General features: G+C 39.8%; 1 protein-coding gene across 1 annotated transcript in view; it reads left to right on the plus strand.

Moving 5' to 3' along the window:
• LOC143104922 (bis(5'-adenosyl)-triphosphatase-like) overlaps window positions 1-19,920 on the plus strand; it is a 75,500-nt gene that overhangs the window by 37,954 nt on the left and 17,626 nt on the right. Inside the window, exon 5 of the mRNA XM_076269253.1 lies at window positions 1,268-1,336. Within this exon, the coding sequence (XP_076125368.1) occupies window positions 1,268-1,336 (69 nt within the window). The remainder of the gene's footprint in view (window positions 1-1,267; window positions 1,337-19,920) is intronic.

Raw genomic sequence — 19,920 nt, forward strand, 5'->3', positions numbered from 1 at the left:
ATTATGCAAATGGACTCATTAAATAGGAAATGCATTGCAGCAAAGCAGATGCCTCCAAACATGTTATCTTGTTTGTAACAGTTAGCAACGCTCATTCGCATGGGCTCCTGTGTTTATCTCCGCAGACTAATACAACTCAGATGAAATCATGGGGTTGTTTTATATTGCTGTGGATGAGTAGCATAGCTCATCTATGTCTTGATGAAGTGTCTAGACTAGAGGTTAATATTTATTTATTCTTTTTCTTACCATTTATTCATGCATCTGATTGGGACAATGTCACAGTGACATTTAAATGCATTAAGCTAGCTTTCTGGAAACCAGGTGCCAGGTATTGTGTTATCAAAAGACAGAGCTGTCTCATTTTGTAAGGTTCTGACTATTCCAGTATCCTTGTTGCCTACTGTAAGTTTGAACACTTAACAATGTAGAACGCTACTATGTCCATTTGTAGTGCCAAAAATCAGTTTTGGAGTTTATTCTTTTCTTAGAGGTGATGTGCATTTAGAAGTCTTCTGTTACCATGTGAGCATTCATGTTTGTTAGTTCTACAAGTGTAATCTCAACAACAACAACAACAACAACAACAACAAGAACAAAAAATGGATCTCAGTTGAGTTACAGATTGATTTGAGTATATAAATCCAGCTCTTTGATCACTCCACAATATATTTAGTGAGATTGGTAACTGTTTTTATGCTGCCTTCTGTTATAGCATTACTCAAATCCATACTTCCCCCAAGGCGTGCTCTTGATTCTGAATCTAACCATGCAAAAGGTATGTGGCTGCAGGGAATAGGAAAGCACGTGACAAAGTCAATTTAAGTTTTAAAAGGGCTGTATGAAACTTACGGGCCTCTGAGGTTTACAGATGCATGCTTGGTGGAATTTACTGCTCTCTCTTGTGATTTCAAATGTGCAAAAATCCAGCAGAATCTGTGTCTTCCAGAACAATGAAGCAACCAGTCCCAGTGCTCACTGGTGGGCCATACACATTAGCTAAGGTAGAGGTGCGCACATCCAAAACGCAGGTGCAGGACAAAAGAGTCAGACAATCAAAAAAACAAGTCAAGTCTGATGAAGAGCGTGTAGCTCGAAAACGTTCACTTGGTGAAATTAAAAGATAAAGCAAAACGGGAGCAAGTGTGGGGCCATACACATTAAGAATGCAAAATATCCTGTGTGTGCTATTTAACAGCTTGTCTTTCAAATGTCTGATAATGTCTTAAAATACCCTTTGCCATTTCCCCCACCATTACCATTACAGCATGTCCATGTCCATGTGCTGCCAAGGAAGACTGGAGACTTTGAAAGGAATGATAGCGTCTACGATGAGGTAGGATAATTATTCTTGTTCTATTCAAATGTAACCAGCGCTGTGTTAGACTGAGTCACGCGGCTCAGCCCTGCATCTGCCTGGGCTTGAACCTGCAACTTTCATCGGATTGGGACCATTGCCATGGGTAGCGTTAGTAACTAGCATGTCAACACGCAAACATTTTTGGAAATGAGCTTATTCACCGTCTCCCCCAGTGATAGATAAGATGATACATACCCTTCTCGTCAATGTGTATGCAATAGCTCAGTCTGACACACCCACCCTTAGCCTAGCTTAGCATAGCTCATTGAGGTGGGCAGAACCAACTCCCAAAAGTGACAAAATTGACTTGCCTGCATTTGTGATAGGGTCATCAATTAACCTAATCATCATTAAAGGAAAATTCCGGTTTTTAGCACTTTAAGGCCCTTTTCTGGTTTGTTTTGGATGAACTAGAGTGGTGGACACCGAAATTTTGACGATTGGTCCTGTCTCGACTTTTCTGACTCGTTTTGAATCGCCTTTTCACTTCTCAGGGTGGCTGGCAATGGGCATACTGTAGTAGGCTACTCAAACATGTCCTAAAACAACCCTTAACGTTCGTTTTCAAAACTGTGCAACTTACCGAGTGGTTACAAGACATATTTAGTTTAAAATGAATATGTGAAATACATTTGAAGAATGCTCCTAATTAAAATTCTTGGTGTCCTCAAAGTGCAGGATTCAAAGTTGACAATCAAGATCTACATTCACACTCATATTCATTGTGCAATATACATCAACATGTTTCTAAAAATCAACAAAGCCTTTCTCTTCTCTTCTGAGCTGATTTGATCTTTGTGGTTGTTGTGGGCTGTGTGTCCCTGTAATAGCTCTCGGCTGTACTGGTCTCAGCAGCTGGGGTACTAGCAGCTCCCATGGGTTTCCAATCTCAATCTCTGTGCAACGGCATCAGAAACAAGACTCTATTGTAAGATCTTTCAATAGAAACTAAATTAATGTTCTCATCTTAAAATGAATGACAGACACATTATCTGACTGCAACTAAATACAGCACTCCGTTTAAAAAGATATATGTGTGTCTGTGATAGTTTGTAATCAACGGCTATATTTACATGGACAGCAGTATTAGCCTACAATATTAACCATAGTAATACAAATCCTATGCCTACTCTAAATAAGACACTGTTATGAAATAGTTTGGTTGATTAGAACTTATTTGATTTGTATCATAAATTGGACCTTATTAAAAATACAAATGGCAGTGAAAATGGGATATTTTTTAAACAAAATCGTACACTATCCTACTGTACATGTAAACAGTGTTGACTGTGCGTGATGTAGGCTACACTGGCATTTTCCGGGCACACTATTGATGATAATGCCAAACAGTCTTGCATATCAGACCCCAAATATAGCTGTCCAGTCTATTTGCCAGGAAAGGTAAAGTGGACAAACTTACCAATATACAAAAAAATGTGGTGAAAATAGTGGCTGTACACAGTTACAAGACTTTCATACTATCTTCACAACAATGGATTTGAAGTAATATAAAGAAGTAGCTCAAAGTGCTGACTTGCGAGCTAGCTCAAATCCATTCAGCTGTTCCTGTCTACTCCCCTTTTTCTTCCGGAACTTTTCTTTCCTGTGTTTTCTTTCCCGCTCTTAAAGGTTGTATCAGCGATTTCAGGCCCAAAAAAGGCCCAAACATAAATTATCATATTCATCTAATATTTCGTAACGATCTACTAGCTGTCTGCCCCATAAGCAGACTGTCTCTGTAGGCAGCCTAGGCTCCGAGATCTGTACACAAAAACAATTGCTACCAACAAGGGTTGGCAACCCACTCAAAGGCAAAATAAAGTGTTTCAACCAATAACTGACTAGATGCGCGTTTAGTTCAGTTTTAATTGCGGGGGGGGGGGGGGGAGTAGCGAGCTCGCTATCGCTGATACAACCTTTAACAGTTCTGTTTTTTTTGTGACACTCAGATAAAGGGTCATTTGTTTGCTTTATCGGTGACATAAACAAAGGCATCCACTTGATCTTAACGGGCCGATTTTATTGTTTTATATTTAAATAAATAAAATAAGTGTAAAACAAATTGAATATCTATTGATGACATGTTTGAATTTACAACCAGACACCATACCGTACCATGAGAAAATATCAATGACAAAGGTTTGATATGAATATTCTAATAACCACATCTGATAAAAGCACGCCTGCTTATAATTTCCCAAAGTGCTTGCGGGGAGAAGCAGACCACAGCCACAACACAGCTCTACCACTGAAATATAAATAGGTTTGTTTTTAATTTGCATGCCATCATAAGGGTTATTGTGAGCACACCCCAGCCATTTTCAATTTTTTTTTATATGTTGTGCGCAGCAAATGAGAACATTTTTCTTTGAGGTATTTTTGCTCCATTGAGAGTAATCACCTGTTTATTCTTTATAGCCCAAACTAAGCACCTTTTCTCTCCCATAAAGGCTCTTTAAGAGGCAATGGAACAGTTGAGCTCTGCGGCTCCCACTGAGAATTGCCCTGCATCCTCATCTCCTCTGTTTGTCTGCTTACGGATTTATTCACTTGGAGTATATATGTCAGTTTATCATAGCAATGTGTTGAAATCATATTGTGTCGATACCAAGTATTTTTATGATGCATCTATTGAAGAGCAGAGTGCATTCTTTATACCATTACTTTCATTATCTTCCAGCTGAGCTATCATCATTCATCAAGTGTTCTACGTTAAGTAGAAAAATATGCATTGCTTTGTATTATGTGTTTCTAATATGAGTGTTGATTGATTAGTGAGTCAATAAAAAAGTAATTTTACCTCTATGTGGACTGAAGGGTTTTACCACCACGGTGTGTCGTGCAGATGATGGGTTGGGTGTTTATCCTGGGGAGAGTTAGGAATGGGACTCTGGCGTGGGATTTTATTTGTCATTTTATTTAGACGAAGTGACGTGCCAGGGTAGACTCGCACTGCATGGTCATAAAGAGCCTGTCCCCTTTTCTGACAGCCGCTCTCAGAAAGATACAGTCTTCAGCGAGCTTTTGTGCGTTGCTCTTCTCTGATGTACCAGATGGCATATCCAATTTTCTTTGCAGTGTCACCTTGCCAAAAAATGTCACTGCGTATCATACTTGTTTTGTCTTTTGTTTCTTTTGTTTCTTGCTTTGAATATATCAGCTTGTCAGAAGACCTAATGGGTAAAGTCTAAGTCTCAGCTCGACAAGCATTCAGTGCTGCTGTATCTTCCTCATGACATAGACCGTAGCTCACCTACAACCAGCTGGTAGGAAATGGAATGTCTCCAGCCATATAGATAGACTACAGTTTTAAATTGCAAGTTGGGCCCAGGATTAGTACAATACAGTAGTCACACTACCCTATCCAGCAAAATGCCATGTCATAACATGGCATGATCAAACACTCCTGTCATTAAAGGGATTGTATGTAGTATTCTTTCAATTCAAAACATTCTGCACAAATAGCTTTGGACCCTGTTCAGACCATACACTTTATTCCTCAATGGAAAACAATACAAAATATTGCCAATATTGCAAATGTAATGATGAATTCAAGACACAAATTCTACAGAATTCTACACGTAGCCCTTTAAATTGATTTGAATTCACCAGGAAATGTATATCTTCTCTGAAGAATTTGCATTTGTGGTAAGATAGTGCCAAGTTTGGGCACAACTGCTCCACAGGATTGTGTGGATGTTGAATATTAACCCCTGAGGCAATTTGTATTATGAGTTTGTGTTCAGTATTAGTGGCAGCCTGTGTGGAAGGCACCAAGTTATTATTTTTTTCTGAGAGACGTAGGAAGATACGGAGCCCTCCGGGTGACATGGGGAAAAAACATGGGTTAAAAAAAAAAAAAAAAAAAAAAAAAAAAAGTAATGGGGAAAAAAACATGAAGAAGAAAAAAAAATGATGCACTTTTGCGGGATCTCATTGCGGGATCTCGCAAAGTTTTGCAAGATCTCGCAAAAAGCTTAATTACATCGCGTTCCATTTAGAACGTCTTATTTGACCCGATCTTACAAACGGCGGCGTCAAGACACATTTGAGTTCTACATCGGAGATAGAACGCTTATGATCGCTCATGCAATGTGTGTGTCCCTGCAGCAAGTGAAACTGGAGGTAACGTGGGCTAGAAGCAACAATAGTTTAAACAACAACGTGGCTTCCTGTAACTATCAATGGAAAAATGCATAGAAACTGCTAATCATAATCTTTAAATTGACATTAATTAAGCTGGCTATATGCAACACAATTTATATATATTCCCTTTGCATATGTTTGGGTAGACTTCAAACGTTTTTGAATTTGAGCTTACAGTTCTGTGTCCTTTACATTTATTTAATAGGTATTAGTGATACCTCGAAATTAGGCTGTTGTCTGTTAGGCAATTTATTGTAGCCTGCTGTGTGTGCGTGTCTGCACGCAGGTGTCTCCCTCTCCCTCTCGTGTCATAGGCCTATGTAATGTGTCCAGAAAACCCACAACACGCAACAGTGATAGAGCAATCATAGTATCATGATACGATTGCCATCTGGCGGTAGTGGTTTGTGGGCCTATTGGGGTCAAGTAGGAAGCCCAGCAAGTTCCAAAAGTAGAAAGTTTTGCGAGATCCCGCAAAACTACATTGTTGTTGTTTTTTTCCTTCTTCATGTTTTTTTCCCCATGTCACCCGGAGGGCTCCGTAGGAAGAAGTCAACACAATTGATTAAAAATGAATATAATTTTTCCTCACTTATATTTTATATATTTTATAAGACCTCTGAAAGCACAATATTCACATTGGGGTTTTGTCATGTAAATCTGGGTTGCATAGGCGGGAATGGAAGAGACGACGGAGCAGACGAAGATGGATCAGTTTAGTGTTTGATAAATTCAGCGGATAACCTCTGTGAGAGCACCACAAAAAATAGCATGCTGATCCTGGCTGCTGTTTACCCAAATTGTTTCCTTTGGTTTCCAACTAGCTTTCTTCAAGGCTCCACTCATTACACCTAGTAAAGGTCAGCAGTTTTCAAAATAAGTGTTTTGACCTTTTAATCAGGCAAGAGAAAAAATGAGACACAGTTGGCTCTCTAGCACAGTTTTCCCCTGTTGTGATAGTAGATGGGAAATTATTCAAGGGCCACATTTACAAAGATCTATCGTAATTTTCGTTGGGATATATTTTGCTTTAAAAAGAACATTAGGTAATTTTCTTGATCTTTTCATTTACTCTTATTCATTCACAGCAAATGTCATTTGCAAATGGTGAATATAGACCCCGCTCTCTAACCACCTCTTTGGGGAATGGTAGGTCGGTCCTGAACAATGTCACATTGGCAGCATAACTGTGATAATAGGGTGTGAAAAGAACGACTCCATCCATAAGTTATTATTGATGTGACTGAACTACTTCATCTCAATTATTTTCCCACAACCTCAAAGGTTACACAGTAATTCTCATCTCTTTCCGATCTTCTTAATTCATCTTATTTGCGAAGCCTAATAGTCCATACTAGATAGCATAAAACCCCATAAGGAAGTTGACAACTAGAAGATAAAAAGTGTGCTAAATCAGGTGTGGCAGTCAACCATTAAGACTTAAGTTTTGGTATAGTAACAGATTATTAGACTACTAGGTGTGAGGTTAAAATAGGCTAACATTTCAGCATGCCAGTCACAACTGGTATACAATGTGGATCCATGGCATTATGATTGTGTAGTATTCTTTTCATAGTGTACTATACTGTATCTCTCTTTCTCTCCTGAAGTGTGTAAACACAACTGTTCTGGCTGGAACGTATCCTGGCAGTGCTACTACTGAAGTAGAAATATATTTGCTGAGTAGCTCCTGTCCTTAGTGGTGGTGATGTGTCCAAAGAGCTGTGTTGCCAAGTTTCCATCTAAAATTGACAAGAGAAAATACTGTTCTTTTTTTTGTTGGGCAAAGTCGACAAGGCTAAACATACTGTAGACGAATGTCCTAGCACACAATGACAAACACTGAAATCACATTTGACTACTGTTGCCAGGGAGGCTATGGATTCCGTGTGGTTTGTCTATTTATTTGTCTGTGTGCACTGTGCAGGATAATGCAGGATAAAACAACTGGCCTTGCCACTGGCCAGGGACAAACGTATTGAATCCCATGGCTGAACAGATTTAGTTGAACTTTCACTAATGTTGTTGTTGAAAGATACAGCATTTGGCCTTGGCATTGGATTTGTCAAAGATAAATAAAAAGGCTAATTTGAATTTAAGCGTTATCAAACAGTTACAGTATGCCCATTTAAGATTGCTAACTCTGACACTTTAGCTTGCTGGTCTTGTTAAGCTTGTTAAGCTAATTTGTTTAAAGATTAGGCTCACAGAAACAATTTTCCAGTGATTTTTTAAAACTCGTCAACCCCGCCCCAGAAGTCAGTCAGGATTGGGTTCCCTCTTTTGTCACGTCACTACAACGGACCATTCTTTTTTGTTATTTTGAAGAATCAGCTGGTCATTCGAAACTAGAGATACTTGACCATGGCATTTACTGTTTATTTTGCTAATGGACAAAGTGAAGTAAGAATTGATGTATTGTGCATGAAAGCCTGTTTTATATAACATACCGGTAATATTTGTAATTAGTAACTCCCTGAAAATTTAAAAAATAGATGTTCAATATATGTTGTTTTATTGTTATTATTTTATATGGTTTTAGTGCAAATATAAAGACACATGTCAGCTGGAACACAACACAAATCTTGCATCAACAAGCACGACATGCTGTTAATGGGCCCATTTAGTGCCACAAGCCTTGTTCTCCAGAATAAGTTATCTTCAGGACAACTTGATTAGAGCAAGCCTCAGATCATTGCATGCCTACTCCTTTCCACATATACCTTGCCTCTGAGACAAAACTCAATTACTTTGCTGTCATACTTGTTACAGGGAACAATGGCGGAAAAGTGTCATAACCTGTACTTTCCACAATTATTTAGGAGTTATCTTAGCTCACTCTCCAATGCTGCACTAAAAGAGAACATATTGTAAGAGTGGAATTTGGTCAAAGCATTTGAAAATTCATCACTCCACTATAATGGAATTTGGTGGAACACATGCCCTTGATTGAATTTTGCCGTATATGTAGTGTCTTTTCCCAGTAGTATTCAGTCAAGGATTCCAGAATGCCACCAGGTGCCTGATACCTAAATGTCATTTCCTACATCCTCTGTGCATGTTACATTGTATTGAACGGTTGTTGTTATATCCATTACCTTTAGTTTGTGCATTTCTAGTCAGTGATACAAAGAAGTTGACATTTAACATGTGTTGGCAATTCTGAAAGGAGATTTAACTTGAGGTGAAATCAAGCACTTGAGGGTACAAGTCTAATGGCAGATTCTTTTGAAACACAACAAACATGTCACCTGGGCCTACAATACTCGAACCATATCCATTTTTCAGTTTGCTTAAATAAGAATGTTTATTTTCTTGGTCAGTGTATGTTAAGACAGGTGACAAGTCTCTGCTGCCAAGTAAATATAAAAATAAATGACTTGGTTCAGTTTGAACCAGAGTGTAGAACAGTGCTATATGGGATAGCCGTCACGCACAGGTGAGCTAATTGATGTGGCTCAAAGCTAACACTCTTCCAACAACATAGATGTTGCAAGAACTTAGGTGTTCACCTTTACCATCTATATAGTTTAACATGAGTTACTCTGCACTTTTTTTTTATCAGATTTGATCTGTTTTTATAATAATTTGAAGTTTATCAGACATAAGCCAAAATATGTCTCCCTCTCCCACTTTCTCTGTCTTGTACCAAAACCTCCCTTTTTCTCTTACTCTCTCTCTCTCTCAATTAAATTCAATTCAATTGAGCTTTATTGGCATGACAAAAAATACAATATTGCCAATGCATACATGTACATAGTTGTGTGTAAAGAAAGAAAACAAAACATCATACATTACTGCAACGTATGTGATGGTGTGCATGGGAATGCATGTAAGTGTGTGTGTGGCTATGTGGTTGTGTGTGTGTGTGTGTGTGTGTGTGTGTCTGTGTGTGTTTGACTTTTGTGTGCTTCACTGATGAAGTGACTCCCTTTGTTTATGGCAAGCATCTATATATCTTGCTGTGACTCTTGCGCTCTTTTGTTCCTCTCCTAATAGTATTCTTAGACTTGCATCCTTAAAGTTTTGAAGGTCTGGATGCTTCTCTGAATTTAGGAAAGAATTGATCTCGTATCTCTTTCCATTGGCAGTATTCAGCCAAAAGGTGAAGCTCTGTTTGTGTGGCACTTGGTTGCAGTTGATGCACAGCCTGTCTTCTCTGGTTTGCCTGTGTCTGCCCTTCTCGATAGCCAGACTGTGATTGCTTGTACCAGGTCAAGCTTTTTCTCTGTCTGGTATCAGTGACTGTGGATAGCTATCTCTCTCTCTCTCTCTCTCTCTCTCTCTCTCTCTCTCTCTCTCTCTCTCTCTCTCTCTCTCTCTCTCTCTCTGTATTTGTGTTTGTCTTTCTCTCTTACTGCCTGATATTGTTTGATAGCCTCATTCATTAGATCGATCTTTATTGAAGGCTCTCAGCAGTGTGAAGCAACTGAGCCACAACTATCATATTCAAGGGGGCTTGCTCATTTTTGATTTGGCTGTTATTTATCATTCGGCCTGCCTCTTTTGTGGCAGTGTTATTAGTGAACACGGGGCAGAGAGAGCAGCGTAATGAGAAATATCAATGTATCCTCATGTTCCTGCCTGCACTGACAGTACACTATCTATCTTTCTGGCACTTACCTAGTTAACATTTTCATCAAAATGGGCTAGGATCCCTCCCTACTCCCACACTACGGGTTTCCAGCCAAATGGCTTAGATAAAGATGAAAGATCCCAGAGAGATGGTGTTTGTGGAGTCCATGGTCTTTGTTGCATTATGCTGTGTATCATACAGCTTCCTGTAACCTGGCATTTATTTTCCGCATGGCGACTGAGATAAGATGGTGTTGTAATCGTGAATCACTTCACTTGTGTGCAGTTTAATTGAAAATGCAAGGTGTGCTCTGTGTGAAATATAATGTGGAAAGCTGTTGAGAACATGCAGTAGGAGTTAAGAAATGACTGGAGGTGCTGCCTATGGAGTCCTCTGTTTATATAACCAGTTCTTCATACGGCATTACTGTCATCCAGGCAAGACACAGAGGATGATCTTCTGACAAGCCATGCCATGCTGTCTGATACAGTAGTGCAGACAGGGCCAAGCAGCCTGACACACACACACACACACACACACACACACACACACACAGACACTAAGGGCCTGTCCACACAGAGACGCTTTTTAGGTTAAACGCAGAACGAATCCTGTAAACGCATTGCCCAAAACCGCACTTTTCTGAAACCTGGTCCCCGAGTGGAAAAATCTGAAACCGTAGCCCGTTTGAATTCGTTTAGACAGCGAAACCGCACATCCTGCTTGCGTATCGATGATGTCATCGCCACACCTCAGCTGCCCTGGACTTGCACTTATAATATTGCCTAACAATAATAGTTTTCATACATGACATTACCTACGATTACACTCCGTAAGATAAATATCACAACTGATGCTGCGCAGCGCCGATAGCTTATGACGGTGGACTGAACACTGTTTTTCCCGGTGTTTTTTTATGCATTCTAGCTACTGTCAGTGACGCGAGAGAACTTAAGTTATTAGGAAAGTGCGGTGTAAGTTTAGGCTACATTAATTTGTGCGTAGTGCCAGTGTCATTCATTTATTTTACATGTCTTACAACATATATACATGCATTCACAGTCGAGTGAAATCAGATATAAGCATACAAAGACGCTTAGAACTCACGTTAAGCCGATGGTAGCACACTCAATGCAAATGCGCGATTTGATGCAGGCAAAAGTATTGACTGTTACTAACGAAGGTTTTATAGCAATATTATAAATGTGGCGACAGAATAGCCTAGAACTTGGGTAAGCCTTGCGTTTAGTAGCCTAATTGCGGTGATAGCCAAAACTAATGTGAATCACGGACTATCCTACAACCAAAGAAAGTAAAGGTGATTAGTAGGCCTACCTGCGTTAGCCAAATAAAGGACGGGACTGCACCCTTCACAAACCGTAAAATAAAGTTTATTAGTTTTACAGTTGACTACAGTTGACAGTTCACCATCAGTCCACACAAACAATTCTGGTTTCCTTGCACTAGCCATTTCGTCGTAGCCTATTCTGTCTGTTTGTAAAGCGCAAGTTTTGGTCAATTTCTGTAAAGAAACAGTGCCACCTATAGGCCTGGGGTATGAAGTAACGTGTTGAGTCGTGTTGAGATGGATCCGTTTGGACGCAAATATTCTTGATACGGTTCCAGGGAAAACGGAGGAAAAAAAGATTGGTTTGGTATGTGTGGACTAGGCCTAACTCACTCACTCAAACACACACATTCTCTCTCTCTCTCTCTGTAAACCTTTATATCTTTGCAATCGGATCAGATCTGTACTTGTTGGTTATTGTTAATCATGATTCGACCATCCAGTGCTGGAAAAGCCTCGACTTCATCACTGCCAATGATCCTAGTTGAAAGTTTAAATTTGTGACTTCAGTCCAAAATAGTCATAGTTTTAAGGTAATGGGGTATAAGTTGATGACTAAGTTGATTACTTAAAAAACTGAGTACAAGCTTCAACAGGGATAGGCACATTTAGACCAATTAGGCTACCCTAGAAAATATGTTGAAAGACAGTGGGGTTAAGGACATCATCTTGATGTTCATAATCTTTAGAGCATTAGAAATGTAAGCTTTCTAAAATTGTCATAAATGTAAGGCCTGGTGACTACCACACTTAAATAATATGCTATCCTATGTAATATTCACTTGTGAGATATATATTCTCATATACCACTGCTTGGTTAAATTTCCTATTGTGATGTGCTCATAATAAAGTCAATTAACTTTCCGATATTTGTACACGATGAAGTGTTTCGATTTTTCTTTTTTGGATTTTGCATTACGATGGTATATCAATTTGCCAAACTCACTGTGAACTTTTAAATGAGCTGTCACATTTCAACAGTTACAAATGAGCAACAATGCACTTTGAGGTGCATCAACGTCTGATACCCGAAGGCTGTGTCCATTATCCCTAGAACATACAGCTAAAATGGAACAACGTCTGCTGTTGTTCTGTTGTTCTAAGTTCTGATAACCGAAGGCTGTGTCCATTATCCCTAGAACATGCAGCTAAAATGGAACAACGTCTGCTGTTGTTCTGTTGTTCTAAGTTCTGATACCCGAAGGCTGTGTCCATTATCCCTAGAACATGCAGCTAAAATGGAACAACGTCTGCTGTTGTTCTGTTGTTCTAAGTTCTGATATCCGAAGGCTGTGTCCATTATCCCTTTGATATTTGAGAACATGCAGCTAAAATGGAACAACGTCTGCTGTTGTTCTGTTGTTCTAAGTTCTGATACCCGAAGGCTGTGTCCATTATCCCTTTGATATTTGAGAACATACAGCTAAAATGGAACAACGTCTGCTGTTGTTCTGTTGTTCTAAGTTCTGATATCCATTTCCTGGTCTGTATATATATATACATATTGCTCTGTAATGAAACTGAGGCGAGATCAATGGTGCCAATGGTAAATGGTGCTATTTGTTCCTTTGCTCATGTTTGCTCTCGTGCCTCAGAGAGAAAGAAAATATATTGTTCTTTAACCTCATTTTGAGTGAATGTCCATCACAGATCCACATACCACAATTTTGTGTCAAAGCCAAATACATCTGTATTGATTTCTGCATAGAGGTTCCTTCCAGGTCCATCCATTCTCCTTCAGGGCCATCAATATACTTCTCTATCCTAGTCTTCTATGGGAGGCTTTCAAACCACCTCACCGTGCTTTCTCGGCTCAACTGTGGCAGACAAGGCATCCAAATATAGAGGCAGCCCCCTCCCACCGTGATGTACTTGGCTTTGTCAAGTTTATGAATGTGTTTGCTATAATTTGCTATTGACAATTTTCACTGATGAAGAAGCTGTTATTATTCAAACCACTGTGAAACAAAATGGGCTAATTTAGCTAAACATATGGAAACTTTCTCTCTCTCTCTCTCTATTTTATTTCACCAACTCACTCACTCACATTTCCAAATGCAAATTGATTCTCAGCACATGGAAGGCCTGTGCTAAATTTGCAAAATAAAATAGGCACCATCTGATTGTGGCATGTTTTGGCTGTGGCAACACCCAAGCACTTAAAGCTACAATGTAATTTTCCGCGGCGAACCAAGTGTAAGGTAAGTACTGAGATGTTAGAGAAGTGTTGATTTGCATCTTATTTCAGATGCTAATGCCCACAAGTGGCTACGCTTTCAGGTAGGCGAGATGCCCTTTATATACTTTGCTGGCCGTAGAGGGTGGAGGATACTTAAATGCCTGGGTTTAGCACAGCGTATAAAGTGAGGCGCGCCATTTTTTGTGCATCATTACCTTTACGTAAAAAAGCTTAGATGCATCTGAGGCAGAGATTGTTAAAGAGGATGTACTCATTTTTTTATATAATCTCGGCCCTGTCGTTAATTGAAGTTTGGAAGGTTGAGAAAGTTGGATGTGTGTGAGAAGGGAATTTAGGAGTGAGGACGTTACAAAAAAAATCCAAGATGGCAGTTACGTATCTCAGAGCTGTGGTGAAATGCTCCCAATTCCAAATCTTAGCATCAGATGGATTGCCATGATTGGAACCAGGCCTGGTGGCTTCAATTTCTTCTTGTGAGTTGTCATGCTAATTTGTGATATGCCATGCTAGGCTACATAGCTCACTTGTGGAGATGTTGTATAGATGAAAAGAGACTTAGGAATACCATTCCCAGTCATTTCAATGGCAGATGCTATGCTAACTTCTTCAGCCCAAAAAGTACAAATTGACTGTAAAAATGCTGTCCATTGGATGCTCACTTCCATTCCTATGAAAAAACTACTATTGGCAATACAAATAATGTGTGGTCTATCCAGATTGGTGGATGTTCATGGTGCTGCCTGCGATGACAGTTGAGAAGCCATTTGGGTTTCGTGCATGGGTTGTTTGCTGCGGTATATTCCTAGCATATATGTATAACTTGGTAGCTTGGTCTTCTTTCTTTGTACTTTCATTTCACATTTCTTGTAATGAGCAGTTGATACACAGTAAAGTGTACTGATTTAACAGTATGTTTTTCTTGTAATGAGCAGTTGATACACAGTAAAGTGTACTGATTTAACAGTATGTTTTTCTTGTAATGAGCAGTTGATACACAGTAAAGTGTACTGATTTAACAGTATGTTTTTCTTGTAATGAGCAGTTGATACACAGTGAAGTGTACTGATTTAACAGTATGTTTTTCTTGTAAAGAGCAGTTGATACACAGTAAAGTGTACTGATTTAACAGTATGTTTATCTTAGTGACCTTGTGTTTACCTGTGACTATGGAAGTGTAAAGTAGCCTAACTGTGCATGTAATAGGGTTGTGCTGGACATATTGATATTGTGACATAGATGCTGCAGTGTTGATAGGGTCATCAACAAGCTAAAGGTATGAAGGTCAACAGAAAAGGCCATTTTAGGATTTAAAGTTAAAAGTTAATAACTGTCAGATTTAAAATAGAGTTATTCAATTTTGTTTTTACTCATCGTACCGTGCCCTAGCATGCAGTCCAGGGGTTATTAGGAAAACACACCACTTGTTTGCTTTCACATCTATTTGTGATGTTTACTCTGGCTAGGGCAGATAAATGCCATTGGAAGTTGTGAGTGTCTACCAATTATCATGAGTACACATTTTGTTTCTGGTAGACTAAGCAAAATAGACCATAATATTTGTCTTTTTTTAGGCTTGTGTAGACTTTTCATAAAGCGATAGAAATGTTATCTTCCACGATGATAGTCTGTTTACATGCCCCTCCCATTTACCATCTTTTAAGGCTGTCAAACACCAAAGTGAGACACAATAGCTGCTTTCAGACACATCCTCCGAAATACATGTGGAGTTTTGTCAAACAGAGGTCTGACCCTTCGGGTGATTCAGACATGATGCTAACCTGCGGAGCTAATGCTGACATATGTGTGAACAACACACATGCACATGAACAGAATCTCCGTGTGGTTGAACAGGTTGAACGTGGTTGAACACGCACATGAACAGAATCTCCGTGTGGTTGACCAGGTTGAACGTGGTTGAACACGCACATGAACAGAATCTCCACATGTTCTTCGCTTCGTTCAGACACAAGCTAATTTACATAATGTCCATTGGAAATATACGGCCCAACCATCCGCAGAACCTCTGGTCTTACACGTAGGTCTGAAAGCAGCTAATTTGATCTCTCAGTTCTCCTGATATGTTGAGCTGCTTGCCTTCTCAGTGCAATAAAACATATTTCCATATCAATGCTCTTGTGGTGGTAATCCAGTTCTTTAGTGTCATCAGCACTATACACTTACCCAATAGGCAGACACATACAATCTCATCTCCAAACCGGCAAGAGCTGTGTTTGTGGAAATTGTGGGGCTTTGTAAACAGGGCCTTGTATTCTCTGTGTCGGCTCCAATGCGCTGTGTATCTTACCCGTGTTTGGTTTTTACTCCTAAATAACATATACAAGCTCCAGTCATGAAATCCCATGGAAAAATAAACCAGAGAAGGCAGCCGCCCAAAATAACAGTCATACATATGCATCCACGCTCACCCGCTTACAGTGAGACAAGGTAAACCTGGATGCCACAAAGGCTTGAGAGCATTTTGATAGACATCATTCAGTCTTTCACAAGGGAAGAGGAAATATGTCTAGTTTTTAAACCTTGTGCAGGGATTAGGGGCGCAGGCTTATCGAAAGTGGCAGGCGGCAACAAAGAGTAGCGGAGTGGATGATGCCGGCTAACCTTTTGAGGAAATCATTTCTCATTTACCTCAAGCAGCACAGCTGCTCAGGGAGTGGCAGGTGACACATCCAGAGATCACTGCTCCATGCATGGTCTGCTGGCGGAGAGCAATTTCATTTTGGAAAAAAAAAGTCTTTGGACTAAGAGCCCAAATCAACCCCCTTCCCGCCAGAATTACCCTCTGTTGATTTGGGCCTTTTTCATGACTTGGAATTACAAATAGAGCGGTCGGTGTTTTTCATACTGAACCCAGCCTGTCAGCAGAGGCAGAACGTTGATTGGACTCATATTAAAGAAACTGAATTTGGACAATTTCTTTACCCCCATAGAAAATTATGGTTAGAGGCAATAACTATTCGAATCTAAAGGCCAGTTAAGTCTTGTCCTAGACTAGAAGCTTTTCAACTCCACTGAAGTCTTTAGTCTAGGATATAGGGATGAATTAATGTCTGGGAAACCGGCCCTAATTGTTTCGATTTTTGTCCATATTTCTGTAGTGTAAATAATGAAATGTTACTTTTGGGAACAAAGATATCTATTTTGGTATCAGGAAAAGGGTGCCTGTGTAGAATGGGGACTGACATTGAGACATCTGTAAATATCTTTAGTGTCCTCAGAATTCCTCCGTAGGCTCTGGTGGCTTAATTACTGGGACACTATGCAAATGTGCATACCCCACTGACTGGGTAGCATGGTGAAAGCAAGCACGAGTCTATATATACACAGAGAATTGTGTTCTTTTTGAAAGTCACAATAATTCTGCTGCTCTTGTAAGTGACTTGTGCTGTACTGTAAGTTTAGGTTTCAAAATGACATGCTCATGCACTTCAAGCACCCTGTAAAGGCATGAACTTGCATGAATAAGGTCCCAAATATACTGCATTAAAAACACTTTGCTTGGCTGATGGCTAATGCTCAAATGCTACAGTATGCTTCTTTATTAGCCATTATTGCACAGAGCTTCACCGTTTCAAATGGGTAATGTTGTTGGTTATGTTGCAGTTAGAAATATTTTGTACTGTGCCATGGACACTATTTTTGACTTGGTAGATCAGTGGTTGTTAGTACATCGTTTCATAGACATACGTATGAATAGGCCAGACTATAACATCTGTCGGCCATGCTTTATAGGGAGTGCTGAATTATGAGGATTTCTGCAGTGGTCCATTATGGTTACATTAGATGAAAAACATCTAGAACAATTAAAAGTTAGTAATTTTCAGGAACTTTTCTGAGTTGTTTAAATTACTTACTGTATGTGCCATCCATGATTTAGATGCTATTCATGTCGCATTGCAATTTATTATTTTTCATTTGTAATGATATGTTTCAGTGAATGTTTGTTTCACGTGAATGTTTCACAGTCACCTATCATAGCATAAGCAGATATGGGTGGAAAAACAATGAAATCAAATCAAATCAAATCCAGCTTTTTTATAGTCTGCAGTGTTGCAATAAACAAAACAGAAGCGTACATACATTTTTATTATATGAAGAAAAACAAGACCTGTCAGTGTGGCAAACAATTCTCCAGCTTATTCACCAAAATCAAACAACAATGTTTAAAATTCAGTATACACTATGTGCATCAAACAGATTATGGAAAGTCATATTTGTATAATATGCAGGTTCCTTTTTCCTTTGCAGAATATGATTTGTTTTGGGAGTGTAAAAGCAAGGGAAAGTTCACACTGTAGTGGATTTCAAAAGGTGCGGTGGATTAATGTATTTAAATGAGGCCGAAAGAGCCTCTGCCACACGCCGACCAGCTCAGCCAATCTGGAGCCGGCGAGAATTACCTCCCAAATGAAACACCTCGTGGGAGCGCGGCAGAAAAGTATTCTAATCGTGTGACTTTTGACATTCCTTCTGCCGAGCTCAGCACTTCTGCTGTCGCCTAATTTAGAGATTAAGGGCAGTGTTCACGGTCGTTTACATACCTGCAGGTCACTGCCGTCTCCACTCAGCAGGGGAAGGTGGATGTGATCGGACTTAAAAAGAGACGGAGAGCAGGGGAGAGCGAGATGGGAGGACAGGCGTGCCGAGTTCTGCACTTCCCCACTGACACGTGCCTACATCATTAGGAAGCGGCAAATAATTGGCTCTGAGTTTACTAATAATAAAATAAATAATTGTCAGTGGTGGTGTTTTCTTTATTCTTTCATTTTATTTTCGTCGACATGAACTAATTAGAGACAATTAAGTGTTTAAACTGCCATGGCTGGAGAGTTGGAGAGTTTCTTTTCGAGAGACCCCTTTTGAGTGCTGGTGAGGCGCTCGAGCCTTTTATCAGTCCTTCCACAATAATCTCGCTGCAGTATAAATCTTCTTCTTCGCGTCTATAATTAGAGTTCCTACTCTTTAATCATCTCTTAGGTGGTATCTGTTCCAGACAAGCCACTTGCCAGCTTCTGTACAGTATAAGACCATGTAACCTTTAGAAGAAGAGTTGAAATTTTTGTTTTAAAAGCAGCTGTCAAAGTTAGAGACTTAATGTGTGTGTGTTAAACTCGAAAAGAGTTTAGTCCCAGTCCTTTATGAATGTTTTATCACCCACTTTGAATGACAGCTAGTGTGTATTTTGCTGTTCCTTAGCAACACATATGCTCACAAAAGCATGTCCACATTTATTCAATTTGATAGGGTTTCAAGCGATTTGTGTTACACTTTTCCTCCTTCAACAGCCTTGGCTGTCCTTTCTTTACTGGTCTTTAAATATCTAACCAGCCACTGGCTTGTGATTATACTTGACTATTAGGCCCATTTCACCATTATTTAAGGGTTTGCAACTTTTGCATGGAAAGGAGAAGAGGAGTCTTTTTTGTGGTGTCCAGTCCGAGTATTCTCTTTGCCTAGTCCTGACTGTGCCACCTGCAAAGGAATGCTGGGTGTGCCAGCATGGTCTCCATCAGCATCTGTTGGCCCACTCTGCCTTGGCACCTCTGGGTTGTGTGGACGTTGAATTTGGGCGCTAGGCAGCGCCAACTAGCTTCGGTCCATGTTCCGGGCATTGGTGCTGCTCCATGTTGGAGCAGGACCCTGTGCAAGGCCAGGTCACCACCCCCCAGCTGCCTCCATCGCATCCTTGCCCAGACCGGGGAGCCCTGGGTACCCAGACACAGGCCGAGCACTATCTTTGTTCCATTAAAGTGGAAGATCATAAAGTGGAAGAGCACAGGCCTTGTGTTCTCTGGTCGGTTTTATTCTGTCATCAGAATGAAGTCTGTCTCTTGATGTTGATTGTATGTGCACACCATTCTTCACTCTCATTACTGCTGCATTTTCCTCTCTGTTATAATGCTACAGTATATGCATGGCTACGTGCGATAAGCTGCTCTGAAATGTATAACAACAGCACACAAAACACCCAAGTTTCATTTTCTATTAAATAGGGTCTGTGGGTGTTGTATTCATATGATACTGAAGGCTGTGGCTACATTTCACTCATTCATAGGATGCCACAGATTTTTTAAGAACAAAGCAAATTCAGTGGAATCTGGGGTTTTTACCTTTTCTGCCTTTTCGGTTTTCCTAAAACCTTCGGTTTTCTCATCCTAAAATGAGATTGCAAGTCTTCCAAAGCAAGACAAATGCATGAGAGGCATGTTTTGTTATCTAAGCTCACTACAACAAATAGTAAATTTCTTTAACTCTGGTGTAAGGAAGTCTGA

Source organism: Alosa pseudoharengus, unplaced genomic scaffold (assembly GCF_046254945.1).
Source record: "Alosa pseudoharengus isolate Yale_2024_CS ecotype anadromous, Long Island Sound unplaced genomic scaffold, YU_APseudo_1.1 YU_APseudo_1.1_scf_5, whole genome shotgun sequence".
Lineage (NCBI taxonomy): Eukaryota > Metazoa > Chordata > Actinopteri > Clupeiformes > Clupeidae > Alosa > Alosa pseudoharengus.